At 38.5% G+C, this 18,342-nt stretch overlaps 1 protein-coding gene across 4 annotated transcripts in view; it reads right to left on the bottom strand.

The window, feature by feature from the left end:
• The window catches only part of SLC10A7 (solute carrier family 10 member 7), a 185,449-nt gene that overhangs the window by 38,756 nt on the left and 128,351 nt on the right, over window positions 1-18,342 (bottom strand). For 3 of the 4 annotated variants that reach the window (XM_067551942.1, XM_067551944.1, XM_067551943.1), the window contains exon 7: window positions 13,430-13,513. In XM_067551942.1, coding sequence (XP_067408043.1) covers window positions 13,430-13,513 — 84 coding nt within the window. Of the gene's footprint in view, window positions 1-13,188; window positions 13,336-13,429; window positions 13,514-18,342 lie in introns of those variants that run through there. The other variant, XM_067551945.1, reaches the window with a different exon arrangement.

Raw genomic sequence — 18,342 nt, 5'->3', positions numbered from 1 at the left:
AAGCAAATCTGATCAATTACATGCAGGACATAGGTTAAGAATTTTGAAGATGAAGCACAGGAATGCTTAGGTAATTAAAGATGGAGATCTCAAGATGTTTCTAAAATTTCTGCTTACATAAAAGAGACTACTTCTGGGAAACCATACGATAAAATGCTCAAAGACTTATTCACAACTCACAAACTTTGAATTTTATGCCTGTCATATGTAAAAGAGGGACCACAGCCCAATACTATGGCTATGCTTTTGGAAGTGCTGAAGAAGATCTTAATGGTAGGACATACAGAATTCCTGTTATCAAACCCTTTTAAAGCCCCTGTATAGGGATGACCATTGTTCTGAAGCTGATGGATGTGAGATATAAAACTTCAATGGAACTATATTGTGAAACAGATCAAGTCAAAAGCATCCTAATCTTTCCAGTCCTGGAACCCAATATGCAGAGGCAAGGTCTTTGACCTCTAACATGAGTCCTTGCAAAAGAAATACGCAAGTTTCCCCTAAGCTAAGGATTCACTTTTGGGGGAAAGAAAAGCTACTGAAGACCACGTACATATTATTTGAACTGGATAACTCTGACCTGGACCATGATAAGAGGGCACACTGAAAAAAGATAAGTCATGGTTACTAACTACACAATATACAGTTCTTATAGATTGCATTTATTGCTAAAACAACAGCAGAGGCTCTTTACTAAACTAGAACCAAAGTATGTTTGAGATTATTATGTTACATATGCAATCATTTAATATGTATATTAGACAAATATGGAAGAAATAAGGAAGAAAAAATACAATTACAAATCCAGAATATTTTCCCAGTAAATCATCTATTGTGTCAGCTGAAATTTCCATTGTGACTCTTCTAACCTTCCACGATTCTCTTCTTGGAATGGTCAGCAATTGTTTTGAGTGAACAAAACCAAGAGACAGTATTGGACTTTTCAATACATTTATTTATAAAATAGAACTGATAAGGCCTACAGGGCTAAATCCCGGCTTTAACAATTGCAGTTTCCCTCATCTAAACAGAGTAGCTAGGACCACTTTAAGAAATATAAACTCTAACTACATTAGATCAAATGTGTTAAGCCTCTCCTCACACATAGCCAGAGACTTCTACTGCTTCTCTCCCCCTCATCCCTTGTATTAATTTACAAGCAAAAATACAATTTCAAAAGCAGATTTAAAGGGTCCCATCTGATATTGTTGGTTTGGAAGGAATTGACATTTTTAAGATTATTTGAAGAGAGAAGGAGCATATACTTAGTCACTAAAGATGTCAGCAAACCTCCGCTAGATTTTCCACCGGGGAGCTCACTTCAATTAGTTGAATTAGACCAAAAACTCATATACAGTATTTAGTCATGTTCTCCAAAGTGCCTATTTTCAGTGCAAGAGTGTTTTTAATGCTTTGACTTAGAAAGCTCAATTTTTGAAGCCTCACTTTAAAACCTAAAATCCGGCAGGATTTAAAAAAAATAAGATTTTTACCAAAATAACTGCTCCCCCAAATGAACAAAAAGAGCAGCAGAGCCAGCCAGCCAACCTGGCAGATTGATAGTGATAGAGCTTTTCAGGCAGAATATCTAAGATGGGTTGAAATGCTATGACCAATGTGTGTTGAACCGATTAAATAAAGAATTCTGGAAGTAAATTAGAACCTATGTTAAAAGAAAATGTCTAAGAACAAAAACAAAGCCAACACAGAGATTTCTTCAAGTCTTGGCCTGCACTAATATCAGCAGATTCAGACACCATCATCATAGGCCACCTGAACCTCAGTGATGGTTTCAGAGGTGGGACAATTGGTCAAGGAAGTGTCTGAGCTAATACTCTCATGGACAAATGAGCTTACAGCCTGGAATAGAAATGTGAGGCAATGACATCCATAATAAATGGCCTAGACAAGCATGTTGATGGAAAGAAGTGGAAAGGACGGGGCTTTGTAGAGGTAAAACCCCACTTCTCCATATTAAAGGAAAATTCCCCACAAATAAAAATCTTAATTAAAGGCAGCATCTTGTTAAAGGAAAAAAGAGCAGGGATATTTGAGAATCAAATCCCATTGTGGAACATAAAATTGTTTGGCTTCCTTGCAGGCAGAGAGTTATCACATCCCTTCCTTTTTACAAGAAAACGAGTGGCCAAGTAACTTGCCAAACCTTAAAGAAAACACATTCCACACTGGAATGTATCATAGGATCCCTACATGAGATTGCAGTGGCAGTCTCAGAAGAGATGCTGGTCTTGATCCTGAAACCCTTACTCCTGCCTGTAAAACCGTGGAACCACTTATGTGAGTAGGACTGGATCCTGCAGATCAGAGGAGCTGTGAAGATTTTATCCAGATTTAACTCCAACCCCAAAGAGCAGGAGGAGGGAATTCTTGAGGCTTAAACAGTCATTTATAGATGAAGGCACGGTGGTGGGGCTCTAGCTGCCTGGCCAAACTGCAGTTCATGAAAAAAAGAAAAAAGAAAAACGTGTAGTTTTGGGGATATTAAATGCAAAGTTCCCACTTAAAAAGATTAAAAAGCACGATGTGAATGTTGCTGAAGAATCTACTGAAAAATTAGAAGATAAAACAAGATGTATGGCTTTAGCTGATCATACTACTTCGTTAGTGACTTAAAGCCACTCAAAGTTCTGAGAGCAGGTGCCTTTCCCAGTTTACTCTAAAAAACAGACCCATACTAGAACTGAGTTCAAATACACCCCCTTTCTAGGGTTCAGTTTTGTTAACACAAAAATTAACACAACACATTTCAACAGAAATCTTTTCCTCAGGCTTGACAGCTCCTAGGATTTCTCCTTCCAGACTGCTCAGCCCATACCCTTAGATTCTCTCTTTAGACAGCTATTCCCACATCCCTTATACCCTAATGGGCTAAGAGGTAAACTACTTCTGTGAGTTAGGACATATGTTATGGTGTGTGGTTCCTGCTGTTCCTTCATATTCCCCAGCAGGAACTGCACCTGCCACTCAATACAATGCCTCGCATAAACACTACCTGCCAATTACACATTAATACTTTGAAATGGCAGAAGAATCCATCATATACGTGGACTTTATGTTTTTTTATTGTGATTAGCAGTTCCTTACAGTTACAGCATATATTTAGTGAGATCTGTTAGTGAAATGCAGCTAAACTCTCCCTTCTCACAAGTGGAGGGCATACAAGATAACATATGAATAATTGTCTTACTCAGGAACGTTTTATGTGACTCATTAATGTTTGTTATTAATTGAAGTTAATTAGATATAGTATTTTTTCACATTATATAGGCAGGGGTGCTGGAACAAAATTTGTTTACAGTGGGGGTGCTGAGAGCCATTGAACCAAACTATAAACACTGTATATAATGGAATCCACTTCTAGGGGTTCTGCCACACACCCCGACTTGTTCCACCACCGACGTATACAGAAATGGAGCCTTCCTTGACGTTTGTAATACACTCTGAAAACTTTGCACAATAGGCCTCATTAACAAGTACATATATCTATAACTTTAAGATGTTTAAAACCTAATCAATAAAAGAAACTGGGGAAATGGCTATATAGTCATAAAACATTTTCCATATGTATGTACCTAATGTTTCAGCAGTTACAGTTTCACACAAAGCAGAATGTACCTTCTATTTATATCCAGTGCTCTGGGATTGATTTGTTCTTTTAAAGATCGTTTTAACCACATATCCTGCTTTAAACCTTCTAAAATGTCTCGACCTTGACCCCTCAACTGAGAGTATGGGTCATTATTCCCTTGTGTCTTACCAAGTAATATTGGATCATCGTTAGCCCCAAATCCAGTAGATGATTTTTCTTCTTGCTCACTTTCTTTCTTTTAAACCTAGGATTCCTCATTCTGAATTTTGTGTCAGTATAACCATTATTCAATATAATTAATAAATAAGAGGATCGTAATTTTGCATTACACTATGTGTTCTTTGCCTTCAAAAGCTCGTTTCAAAGAAAAAAAGATACTGTACAACAGTCCAATAATCTCACCACACATTCCCTTACAAGGTGAAGGTAACGAAGTTGGGAATAGGCAACAAATATTGGGGACTACATGCATGAAGGCACCGAATTCAGAGAGGCAGAAGATAATAAACTAAATTAGTAAGAAGGGACCAAGAAGGAAAGCAGATGGAAATGAGCGAATATATGCAGATAGAAGTGAGATTATGTAGGGTCCAGAAGTGTGAATGTGATGCAACTCCTTCATGTGTAATATATATAAGCGCACCCTCTCCGCCCCACGGTCTAGACCCTTCCCCCATTATTTTAGTATCTTTGTTTGCAACTTTTATCCATATAGATGGGCCCTTACTTCAGTGCAGAGTTCCATTCACTTCAATGGGACCCAAAGCAGAACCCTTCACAGGATCAGAATCTTTGTCTATATAGCAAATATTTGTGTTAATTCCTGTGTATTACTACACAAGCCACAGCCTTGTCCATCCTCTGGACTGTGCAGCAATTCATTAATTCTTGCAGCCTATAGAATTTTTTTAAAATATCAGTTGAGTCGCTTGCCTTTATTAGAGAGTTCAAATTCTGATTTAATGTCTTAGCCTAAAAATGGATGAAGAGAAATACTAACTGCTTCCCATCCTTCCTTTAATCTGAGGAGAAAAGGAGAAAATGTTTACCAGGCTCTTGGTTTTTTTTTTTTTTTTTTAAATCTCCTGGATACTTTAAATCACTTTTTTTTTTTTTTTTTAATATTATGTGCATCAATTTACTTTCATATGTTAGCTCTCAGTCAAACTTTCTCAAGGCAAGTCAAGATACTATTTTCCATGTAGTTTGGGCCCCATGGAACTCATTTAAAAATGACCTACTAAAATTTTGAGTAATTTAAAACTGCCATTTTCATAAAATTAGAAAGCAACTACATTTGGAAACAACATATACAAACACTCCTATGATATTTTATGGGTAAGTATATAATTTGTTATGACTTTGTTTGCATTTCTGTGGAGAATTTGTTCTGTTCTTTGTTAAAGGTAAGTGTCAGAAGAAAGTGAATCATGGTCTGAATCTGTCATCTCAATTTTCTGCAACCGCTTTTCAGTAGTGTTGATCTCCCAGAACATCATTCCTCATTCCTGCAACTCACCTGAAGCTTGGTTATAAAAAGTAAGGCTACTTCCATGTGGATTTAAGTTACAACTATATAATCTACTTGATAGACCGTTCCTTCAGATGAAAGTTTCTCTAACAGTTGTTTTATTTTCCATTTTAATCCATTTTTATTTTAAAATTAGATTACATTTAATTTACATTTGTCATCACATATGCTTTGTGCCACTTCACTAGTTACAGTACACACCATTTCCTTACCATTATATTTAAAAGTATTCATAGTCCAAATTTCACTGCTAAGATTTCTATTTTCAGTTCCATTGGTAGCACATGTATCAATACAGCATCCTTTTAAATTTCTCTTTAGAAATACACATTCTATGTGTTGGCAGAGCTACTGCTGAATAGTTTGAACAAGGATGCAGAAGATATTCTACAAGTGGAGGATTTTGGAACTATCACAAATCTTTTTGGTTGACTAGATTCCATGAAACATTACAGTACTTACACAACTAACCTCATTCTATAGATTTGGGGAAAAGTATTGCTGGAATCATAGCATTAATTTTAGCTGTAGTTAAGGTCCATTTAATGCAATGTGCCCACTTTATGCTGGCAGACAAATCACTGATAGGCCAACTGAAGAACATATAGATGATAATGTACAGACATGATTTTTATTATTTATTCATAGAAAACAGTGAGTTTTGGTGTGCTACTTTGAAGAATATTCAAACTAGTAGAATATAATGAAAGCACAGTGAAAATTCTATTTAATTAACATTTAATCACAAATCACTCTAATATAAAAACATAAAATAAAAGTCTGTCATAAGCACTTAGGTGTAAAGAAAGGAGAAGATCTGCAGAATGGGGAAGGAAATACTGCAACAGCAGTCGTGTTTCTGTTATCTATCATTTTTGGATGGAAAAAAAATGGAACAAAGAAACAATGATCTTTGGCCAAACTCCCCAAACTGAAAGACAAGATGAAACGGCTTGAGGATTGATTTAAACTCTACTTTGCTGTGTAAAAGTATTTTTACCACCCACTGTAAAGACGACAAAAATTATCCTGACATATCAATGTAGCTCATGAATAACAACCTTCAATAACCAGATCAAATGCAGTATAACACTATTAGATTGACCAGAATATATAAGAACTTCAAGACACTTAACATATATATAAATATTGTTATCGCTAACAGATCTCATAAAGCAGATATTCTCCTACCCCCTATATGTGTATGCAATAGGGGCCACAAATCTCAGATGTTATAAATTACTGTTCTTCAAGACAAATAAAATAAACAATATTAAACTAATATTGCCAATTAATTATAATACACACACACATGGTACAGAGCTGTGAACTACTGACTATGTTTGCTATAGCTCCAGAGGACTGGACCAATGTGAGCTCCATTGGAAGATCTAGGCTCTCATGATGATTTCATTAAAATATTGCCAAAAGATGACTAGCATAGTCCAGTTTTCCAGTCACCAGTGCTTCGTGCCTTAATATGAGGATTGCCAAACCTGTACACTCAATGTTATTTGCTTAACATCAGGAACAAAATACAACTTTAATAGGTTTTGAAAATCCAGCCTCAATTACTGTTATTTAAAATAAGCAGCTATTTAGTGAGCCTTGTTTGTTAACCCATGTACACTTCGGTCCAAACTTTCAAAAGGCTTCCAATTTGTGCACGAGACTGCACTGTGCACCAAATGGTCATCTGTGATTATTTTTCACGGTCTTCATTGCCCACAGATATGCATTCTTTTGACCTTCAAAATGGATTATAGTAATTTTACATTTACATTTTTTAACGTTACAGTGCAGTTAGTGGTCTATACGGGTGCTTGATTACTTAGCATTAGAGTTGGCCGGCAACTAGAATTCCTGTTCCACAGGAAATTCCAAAACAATTTTTTTTAATGTTCCAAAAAAGAATGAAAAAAGAAATGTCAAAATCTCCACAGCACAGGAATTCCAAAATGTCATTTTGACTTTTTCTAACCAACATTTCATTTGGACCTCCTCCAAAATATTTCCAACGCTTCCCTGAACCACACCAGCCTGCCAGACAAGGAGATGCTGGAAGCCTTCAGGGATCCTGGAAGCACCAATTCTGGGGCAGACCACTTGATGCCAGGAGCATGTAAGTCCTGGCAACATGTCTACACAGCCCACGGCAGCAAGCCTCCCAGCCCAGGTTGACAGATTTGACTTAGTGGGTCTCATGCTACTGTTTTAAAAATAGCTATGTAGACAGCACCTAGAAGTTGCAGCTCAGGTTGGGACTGTGGCTCTGAAGCCTAAGGAGGTTGGGCTTCAGAGCCCAAGCTCCAGCCTGAGCCACACTGCCTATGAAGCGCAGCAGGAGAGCTGAGAGGAAACCAGGCTAGCAGGCAGAGATCCATAGCAAATGAGCCCGGTGATATAGTCACGCTCTACACAACATTTCAATTTTGATGAATCAGCATTTTCCAATGGAAAAATACTTGGTCGGAAAATTTCTGATGCACTCCACTTAGCACTGGTTTCCCATTGATTTCTGGGTGCAATTCAAAGTGTTGGTATTGGGATATCAAATCTTACTACATTTGTTTTTTGGTCCTGACTACCTAAGACTGCATCTCTCCTTATGTATTCTCCCAGTTAACATTAGTATACACTAATTCCTTTAACTACTGTTACATCTTGGGGTTTGTTTGTTTTTTTAAATTAAGTGTGAATAAAAATATATATCAACCAAAACCAGCCACCACAAACTAATACGGGTGGTGAGCAAAACACACAAATAGATAGCCTGAAGGCCAAGACAAACAACCTGTTTAATTTCGCCTATTAATAGGCATCTGTCAACAACCACTGTGAACCTTAGTGGCTTTCTGATCACCTAGAGAACTTCTTGTTTTCAAACCTGTTCCTTCTGCAATAGCTTGTTCAGTTGCTGATATAGATCCACTATCTGGATGGAGCCTTTGTTTGCAGCTCTTTGCATTTTTCATTGTCGATGGCTGGATGGGCGTGTTTTACTTCTGTCTGTAGAATTCTGCACGTCTTTAAAAAACAGGGAACTAGAATCCTACTTGGTTTTGGTTACATATACTCTGATCTTCCTGAGCGACTGATCCTCAAGGTTTATAATATATGGTCTTGGTGTGGACAATACAGTGGACATGTTGGCAGGTTTCCAGCCACATTTTGCTTGAAATCTAATCTGTCTCTTTGCAAGGAGGTTGACTATTTGTTATTTGTGTTGTAGTTTATCATCTGTTCTAGCTTCCTGCCATACAGCTTTTTTGTAACTTCTCCAGGGTTGTCTTTCTCCCTATCAATTTCTGAGCTAATAAAGCATCAAGAGGCGTGTTGCAGTATTTTAATAATGTTACAGACAGATCCATGGATCCAATCAGGACACTCCCCACTTTTTTTAATTTATTTTTTTAAATTATTTTTTAAACACAGTACTTATTTAGGCTTTGGTCTTATATAAAAATCCATACCAAAAGGTGCTGATCCAACTGTCTGGGCACCCCTGACATACATTTAAAAAACACAACAACATACAAGATAGAAAGTGAAAATCAACCTAAGTAGCAACATTTCTTCCTCCCACCCCTAATTTGATCACCTGTCACATCATCAATACAACTGAAACTTTACCACTAAAATAAACAAACAAATCAAACACTCTCAACAGCCTCAGTCCTTCACCAATGATTGCTCAAACAGATGGGATTCGCAGCATGTCCAGAAGAAGATCAACAAATCTCAGCTATCCAAGCCTTTTCTGGGGCAGAGCTTTCTAAGGGAAAGTGGCCATTTTGGATAATGGTCTGTCAGCACCCCTCCTTCCTTTTATAATGAAGGGGATCAAGCCCAAGGCCTCTGCAGATCACAACTGTGGCAGTATGACTTGGGGAGAGAGGCAATCTCTCAAACAGGCAGGTTCCAAGCTTGCTTTTTTTAAATCAAGTTCTTCAAGCTGCTAAGTGTACTAATTTTTCTGCTAACTTGTTTTATTATGTGGAGTAAGGGCTTGAGGCGGTGGGCTTAAACTGATAAATTAAAAATAATTGCCAAAATGTGCCACTTCTGAATTGTGGGGTATCATCTTTTAATTCATCTGGAATTCCATGGTGAGCACAGGGTGATGTACAATGTGTGACTATATTGTTACTCTGTGTGTCGTGCAATCATTCAATTAAAAAGAACAGCAGTCCACAAACAAGAGGTAATCTTTCTCATTTAATTCAAAACAGCTCAGTCAGTCTCAGATGAAGGGCAATTAAGAACATCAGAGGGTGTAAGTGGTTTCTTGCATTCTGTTTCCTGCAATTATTGCAGGTTCTATGCTTGGATACATTACTTTCAATAATAGCACTAGTGCTTATCTAGAATAGGAACACCTTTGTCTCTGTTCCTACATTTTTCAGGAGTGAGATGGGCAATCTGGATTATACTTAACATTTCCATGACACCATGTTCTCCATACAGATCCCATCAAATGTAGTAACTTTATTTCTACAGTCCCAATAAGGTCTTGTGCTTAGAAGCACTTGGGCTATTTTTGTTGGCCTTTCATCTATAATTACTATCTCAAGCATTTGTAAGATAGGCTTATTTTGTGTTTCTTGTCTGAGCTTGTCAAATTTGTTTTGGAAATGGGTAGTACTTGAGTCACATTTACTTAAAATTCCTCTTCCTAAAGCATTTTGCTTTTACTGTTTAATGGCGCTCTTGAAAGTATGTCAGCCATAAATAAAACCCAGTTCTTGCAATAATTTTTGTTTTACCTGGTTATCAGTTTTAACACAAATAATATGGTATTTAAGTACTCTGATCTCTAATTAGTTCATCTGTTTACTGCTCTAATTCACATGACTTAGCTTTATTACACAGGTCTGAAATAAATGCTCAGTCTTCTTATCTGGCAGGTGGTTTCTTGTAATACAATGCCTCTTCCCTGAGTAATATTTATTTGGATCCACGTATTTTTGAAATTTTTAATGACTTTGTCTAGCACTTTGCAATCCTCTAAGGACTCCTACCAAAATGTCTCTAAGCCTGCCACATGTAGCCGTGTGGAGGATTTCTCCCTATTTAGTTTTGCCGAAATACCACTTACTTCCAAGCACATTTGCAATAGTGAAATCCCCTCTTTCAATTTTCTGCCAGGGACCCTGCAGGACTGATGGATTCATGACATTTTGCTTGCTCCATTTCTACCAAAGATTTAGTTTAATTTTAACAACATGTAAAGAAGGTCTGACACACAGGAATGCTGGTAAAAGATCCCCAATTCAAAAAAGCACTTATGCGTCTGCTCAACTTTAAGCAGTCAAGAAATGTAATAGACTTCAAAGGTTTGATTCTCATGCTTAAAGTTAAGTATCTGCTTATGTACTTCCCTGAATCAGGGCCTATGTCCTGACTTCTGTCATGTGATATGGTCAGGGTGACAAAAAGTTATACCTGTGTCACATGGCAGGGGATCAGTATTCCTCGAGTCCAGTGGCTATTGTTACCATGTGAGTCCTACAAGATCTTAACTGCTTCTAATGAGAATACTTCCATAGAACCTTTTAATGTGTACTACATGCTAGCCTTAAAATTCAGTTAATGTTTGTAAAATGATTTAATATTACAAGTGTCTACATGGCAAGTTACTGTGCAGCAAGCCAGAGTGTGAATCTACAGCACACCAGCTTGCCAAACAGCAATGCCCCAGGTGGACACTGCTACAGTATACTTGAAGCCCCAGAGTGTGGCTTGGCAAACTACGCTTTCAAGTGGTAGCATACCAAGCTGCACTCTGGGACTCTCACTGCACTGTAGCAGTGTCCACACAGGATGTTACTGTGCAGCAAGCTAATACGCTGCAGATTCACACCCTTGCTTCTTGGGCAAGGACTTGCTGCGTACACAAGCCCTTATAGTTTAAATTGCCTAAGACTTTCCATTAGAAGGTCCCGTTTTCACTTGCTTTTATTTTTGCCACACTAACTGTTTGGGTTGATATTTTCCAGGCCTCAGGCTGAATTTTTTTTGGAAAACTGCAGCCAAAATGGTTCAGCCATTTCTGAGACTAAAATTAGGGGAAACTGTGTTATATTGGCCATGTTTGTTTATTTATTTTTACCACTGTTTTATAGAGAAGTTCTAATGCCTCCATACTTCTAGAGCAAGGCCTTGAAACTTGGCAGGAGGGACACCCTGGTATTTGGGTGTCTCGGTGAAAGTCTGCTCAAATTTTATAAGCCTTAAAAAAAAAATCACACTTTGCACATGCTCAGCAGAGGTTTGTTAGAGGGTGTAAAAAGATTCCACCTGCATACTCTTTTCACACACAGCTCCTACATGCCGACTGGATTACACATGCATCACCCAACACAGCAACTAAATATGCTCCATCCCTTGGCTGTAAAGGCTGAATAGCACTTACCCCATAGTTGGCCCTCCCAGCTGCTAGAATTGCTGTGGTGCTATGCATCAGAAGTGAGAGACAAATGTCTCTTGTGCTCTCAATGGCCCCCTTCCCCTCCCAACTAGAACCCAGGTAACATGAAGGAAGAAGAGGAAGTAGTCTTATTCAAATGCAAAGGGGTACGGAGCAGAGGGCAATGGTGATGGAACAGGAGCTGAGGAGTGTAGGAGCAGAAGGGTCTATAACCACTACAGCATGCTCCTCTCCCAAACTTGGAGCTGACCCTAGGATTCCTCAGTCTCAACATCCCTTTGATCGCCAGAAAATAGCTGTGTATTCCAATGGCAAAGTGTGTCGCTCATCCCCCATCCTAGTTCACACAGAGGATAATTGCCTATTACTGTCACCAGATAATTAGTTAGCTCAACTGGTAGAGCTCTGTGTTGTAGATCTAAGGGTCTGAACCCTGCTGATGATCCATGTGGGGGCCATCAGTATGGTTCCACATGATGAAATTTTCTGTTTTTTCAGTTTGCTTTTTTGAAAACATAGGAAATTATATAAAATAATACATTCAAAGAAAGTTAAGGTTGCAAAGTCAAGCACTCAAAAGTTAGGAGATGCCTGTGCACAGGATGGACAGTGTTAAGGAAATGAACTAGAATTGTGTAGCATATATGGCTGTTTTCTGTAAGACTCTTGTCCATGTTTGTTGCTGAAGTTGGAAAGTTTATAGTGAAAGACGGCAGGGGATTGCAGGAAAAGAAAAGATAGTCTCATGAATATCACTTCGGAGAACTGGATTCTCTCTCTGCCTTTAAGCACAGTTCCCATGTGATGCTGGGCAAGTAACTTGAATCGAACTTTTCACAGGTGGCCATGTTCTTCATGTTCTTATTTTTCTTGGTGTCCAGGAATGAGGCACCAGTGGCCAGATTTGTAACAGGGCTGAGTTCTCAGAATTGCAGCTGAAGTTAATGGGAGTTGTGCTTTGAATGCATAAAGTGCTATAAAAGTGGTAAGTACTCTGAAAAAAATCAGCCTCTTTGGGTACTAAAAAACTCAAGTGCCTCAGTTCCCCATCTGTAAAATGGAGATAAAACCTCCCTATCTCACAGGGCTGTTTTAAAGATTCATTAATGTTTGTGAAGCACTCAGATACTACAATGACAAGTATAATAAAAAAAGCACAGGAGGAAATTAATTCTGTATTCAGTGCAAAGTTAAATCGTATGCTGTAAATACGGCAGGAGCCACACACTGAATGATGAGGCTAAAATGAAATATTGAACAGTTGCTCATTCACTGAGCACCATCCATCCTGTGCTCTGAATAAGGCAGAGGTTCTCTGGAAAAAAATTATATGTGATCACATAATTAAAGATTGTATTATAATGCATACACAAAAGGGCAACCTTAGTTCTGGCATTTCCTAACTTTTGAGTGCCTGACTTTACTACCTTCACGTTCTTTTAATGTAGGATTTTTTTTTAAATTAACATAATTAGTACAGTAGTAGACATTACACAGGGAGAACTTTTTCCATCATTCAGGTAAAGGGCACATGACAAAAGAACTATACAGTATTCTCAAAGGTCATTTTGCATGGGGCTGCAAGTTTCTCAATCGGGGCTGCTGTTGTTTCCCCACTTTATTATTTACAAACTCTTTTCTCAATATGCAATAGTATATGTCTGTGGTAGTGAGGGTCAGATGCTCAATCTCAACATAGATCAATGTGGCTCCAGGGAGTGCTGTAGTGTCTTCTCTATGATATTAGACTCCACTATCCTGAGGCTGTGTGGAAGCACACTATGTTGACAGTTTATCTTTAAGACACCCCTCTATCTTATTCTTAAAAAATTAAATTGCATATTTAAAAGAGACATACCTGTCCAATAATAAGAGGAACTACAACAGTCATAAACAGCTGTGAGAATATAGATGAAAAAGGCACAGAGGAGGATGATCCAAGCTACAAAATAAAAATTAAAAAAAAATGTTAATATTGATCCTTTCCTTAACATCTGTTTTGAACTCGGTAAAGTTCTGCAATATTTACTTAAATTGACTGATGTCCTAATGTATAATTTTACTTATGTGTGTACACACACACACACACACACACACACACACACACACACACACACACACACACACACACACACACACACACACACACACACACACACACACACACACACACACACACACACACACACACGGGTGTAACTGTTAAGTCCCATTAATACACATGGTATACCACAAGTTACAAAATTAAGAATGGTCTTTGCCTGAAAAGTTTATAATCTAAAACTTCAATCCTGCCAATATTTATCTACACATTTAATCCAAAATAAGATCGGGTGTCAATTTAAAGCGGATTAATTATGCCTGATTAATTCCATGTATGGATGCTCTTATTCTTGAATAAGAGTGCCTTATTCTGAATTAGTTTAATCTACTTCTAATTTGGAATAAGGCATTCTTATTCTGGAGTAAGAGCATCCACACATGAAGTTAACCAGTGATTCCTTCTACCTCAGCCTATTTGGATATGGAACAGACCCCTACTGTGGCACACACTGGGTATGCATGAGTCCTGGTCAGCTGCTCCACCTGTGACCCCACGTGGGACTGCAGTATCAGGGAGAATCTTGCCTGAACATTTTCCAAATGGGGGAATTCATTCTTTTTGCACATGAACCTTTCAACCTCCAATTTTAAGCAAATGTAAAAGGGAGTGGTAGACGCCTGGTTCCTTGCAGAAACTCCAACACAGAATAACCAAAACCTCATCACACAGTTCACAGCCTCCAGGTTGGATCTGCTCATCTAATGATCCCTGTAACAACTTTTGAAGCATTAAAAAGGTTCATAGATTTTCAAACCCTATTTCGACACCACTTTTGGGCTGGGGAGTTAAAAGCATTAACTACTGTATGTTTAAAGATACTTTTTCAAGTGAAAACAAAGATTTTAAAACTTTAAAAGTAACTTCTGGGATTCCCCCCATAGAAGAGTAAATCAAAATGGGTGGTCAGGAATCCGGGACCGTTCGCTTTGTTTCCTGAGGCTATAATACTTTTACAGTGACAACACTGTGTGTAGAACTATTCACTGACTTATCTGAATGTTTGAAAGTTTTATGTCAATTACACATATAATCACATTCCAAGTCAAGAATCAAAAGGTGTCTGACAACAGAAAATATTGCTGAAAAAGACAGCCATTTAGACACCAATATCTCTTCAAACTATTATTTCAAATGTAGCATTTCCTAGCACAGAATCTGCATTTTAAAGCAATATCAAGCTTCAGATTAAAAGCTGTTGTGGACTCATCAGCACAGATGTCAAGTTTTTTTAAGAAAAGGAAATTGAATTATAGATGGCGAGGGATGGGAGACAGAGAGCCATATCACAAACAAATTTTTTTGTTTCTGAGAAACAAAACTGTTTTATACAAAGCAATGATCTTTCAAATCAGAGTTTTAAAAGTATGACTCTTTCACCACAAATGTTAATAATCACCTTGACACCTGGCGCATGCACCTGGCTGGCTCTGTCTTGTGTCCTAATGCCTTTTTCTCCTAGATAGTTACAGTGCCAGCCTTCCCTCCCCCACTCAAGGTGCTGCCATTATTCCTTCCTCAAAGATAGACTCCTGGTTTCTTGTTTCCCTTTCCCGTTGTACGATGATGTTACCAGTGGGCTATATTTTATCACTGTCAAGTATCAGAAGCCTACAAGCTTAAATACAACAGGCCAGATCTTCAGCTGGTGTAAACTATCAAGTGACAAGTGAATCTCAGATGATTCAGATTCTGACTTCAGGTGATGCTTAGCTAAACCTTATCAAAACTATCCACACATATGTAGTATGCAAAATTAGATTGGAAATCTCACAAGAACACATTCCCTTGTGTAATCACCATCACTTGCTGCTTCCAGTCTTTACTGTACTTTGGCACTTGTGGTCTCATCTAGTAACAGAGAACTAACTAAAATGAAAAAAACAAACAAACCCTGAAATAAGGAGCTAGTCAAACTTTTCCAAATCTTGAAAGTCAAATGTTCTTTTTGAGTGATGGGCTAAGATTTGGTTCAGTTCTTATTTTAACCAATCTAGTTCATCCTATTTGTTGTGATGAAACAGGATTTAAAAGACAAAAAACAACACAAAAACATTCACCTTTAAACTAATAGCATTACATTATGTAAAACTCTTGTTAATGGTACAGTAACTGGATGTATACTCTCCTTAACATCATAATCCCAACATCTAAGAATGAGCTGCCTTTTCTTTTCTTTTTTAATTTTGAGAAAGGCAAATAGAAGGAACATTTCTTAAACAACTTTAGGAATAGAATAATATCAATCACATATTTATAGTTGTAAAAACTTGACTGGATTTTCTTATCATTTATGTAATAAGTTAAATGGAAAATAAATTGTGGAGATAAAGTTTAGCATTTAATGACATCTCATCACAAGTTACTAGTCCAATATTTTGAAAAAAGGACTTGTCAGTGTATTTTGTTTTAAAACATTAATTATTTATCCCTGCATGTGATTTTTATTTAATGGACATCTTGTTTACATGTACTGTATAGCCTGTGCTCGTCTGGATATCTATGTTTGAACATGGTGCTCATTAATAGCACAGGCTCATAGCACTAACTAGAATCCGACGTGGGGGCCCAATTTGAGTAGTCCCTATTCACTTAAGTAGCCCCATTGACTTCAACAGGACAACTCATATGAGTAAGGAATAAGCACATGAATAAGGGTTTGCAGGGTTAGGCCATAGTGGGAGCTAGTTCCAGACAGGTTTCTCCACACAATCCTATCGCTGTGAAGTACTTAAATTTGACCTGCAATGCACCTGCTTCTCCAGCCCTAGACCTCTCTGCTCCGGAGACTGCCAATTTTAACACCACCTGTCAAATTATTTAGTGGGTTTGTTTATAGTAGAGTTCACAGTAGAGACACTGACTGATCCTGAAGTGAAAGGATATATTTAACTTTTGTTGTAGAAAGAAATCCTCCTGGCATGAAAATGAGAACACTCTGCACTTCCAATCCTATCCTACCTCCACATGCCAGCTGGTCAATCTTCTTTTTTTCTGGCTGTGAGGGCAGATAGCACAGCTTGGGTATCCTCCCCAAGGAAGAGGTTGCATCCACAACTGCCACAAACTCCGAAGAAACACCTCCTACCAGTCGGACCAAATTACAATCCAACGCCACATTTGCTGCCCATGTTTAGTCCCCTTCAGAGGCATTCTGTGCTCTCCTGTACAGCATTTCTCTCTGCTTAGCATGCTTTTCCAGGCTGTGTCCTCATACTCTACTAAGTCTACTGCTAGCCAGCTTGAGCCTTCTCCCTTGCTATGCATCCTGACAATCTGCTCAAGCCTGACCAAAGATAACAAGGGTGGCAAAAGTGGTAAAGAAGACATGACTGACTGGAAGGGTCATTAGCTTTTGTAGTGTGTGGTTTTATATTTAAGCTTCTCTTCTGCCCCAGAGGTCCCATCCACCATCACTCTCTCATCTAATGATGCTTTTTTTCTGGCTGCCAGCCTCATTACACAAGGAAAGAAGAGGATAGTGCAACAGTGGATAGGAGAGGGATGTGGCCAGTTAAGCATGGTAGACAAAGAACAAGATTTATCACCTGGACTAACCCCTGCATCCTCTAGCCCCTTCCCTACCCCTAACCTGCCCTAAGTGTTGTGATTTGTATTTTATATCACAGTGGTGGAGTTGAGCAAACACCTGGCACATGGAAACATTTTCACGTTAAAAATACAAGGCGTGCTCTGGCTCTGAGATGGAGGGAGTCTTGTGCTTCTCTACAGGAATTACACTGACAGGTGCCAAAGGGAGTCTCATCTAGACTTCCTTGGCTGGATTATGGATGGGATGTAGGGATTAGCATGTGTATGTGTTGTTTAAAAGCAGAAGGAATTCCTGAGCCTCTATCTGGGACACAAAGGACCCCCCCACCAGAAAAAAAAAGCAAAAATAAATCCTTTCACATCAAAAATGAAACATTTCTAATAGACGCCCCAGTTTCCCCCACCACATATAGATATTTTTATGGCATTTATAGGATGCTACAAAATCCTAAATGTGTTTCAGCAAGAACACAGTACGGGCAACAGTACTAGTCAACAACAAAAGAAAGCCCAGAATAACCATCTTTTCCCTCTCTTTGGAATGCAGACTGGTTTGGCCTTATGTCTGACTATGTGACTGGGGCATGGAGGGCCAAAAAGCAAAAAGAACAATGCCCAAACTGGTCTGCAAACTGCTCTGGCAGGTCACATTGTATTCACCCCTTCTCCACTGCTTCATAGGTGTCAAAGGCACTTTGTGGTAAAGAATAGCCTGGATGCCTATAAGGCAGCTGGAAAAAAAGGAGGAAAAGTCGTAGTTTCCTCCAAAAGGGAAAACTGCTGCATAAGATGATGACAGGTCAGCCCTCACATGCTGAAGCCTTCAGCAGCACTGGCACTACTAGCCACCAGTAGGAGAGAAGCCAGGAGTTACCAATGGGACCAGAGCTACCAGTTGCAGAGGAACATCCCTGGAAGGGGAGAACCAGACAGCTGAGAAGGGGGAAAGACTGCCACACAGCAGGGGCACTGACGATAAGGGGATTAGGTGGCAGAAAGAAGGGTTCAACGCAGTTTTCATTTTATAGAACAGTATTACTATTTCTTTTCCTTGAAGAGGTAACCTTGATACTGATTGCTGAGTTTGACAAGTTATTCATGGTCCTCTCTCCCTACCC

Source organism: Emydura macquarii, unplaced genomic scaffold (assembly GCF_026122565.2).
Source record: "Emydura macquarii macquarii isolate MOO-44397 ecotype Brisbane River unplaced genomic scaffold, CSIRO-AGI_Emac_v2 contig_1363, whole genome shotgun sequence".
NCBI classification, from domain to species: Eukaryota; Metazoa; Chordata; order Testudines; family Chelidae; genus Emydura; species Emydura macquarii.
The sequence above is the reverse complement of the archived record's forward strand: the minus strand, read 5'-3'. Positions and strand labels throughout refer to the sequence as shown.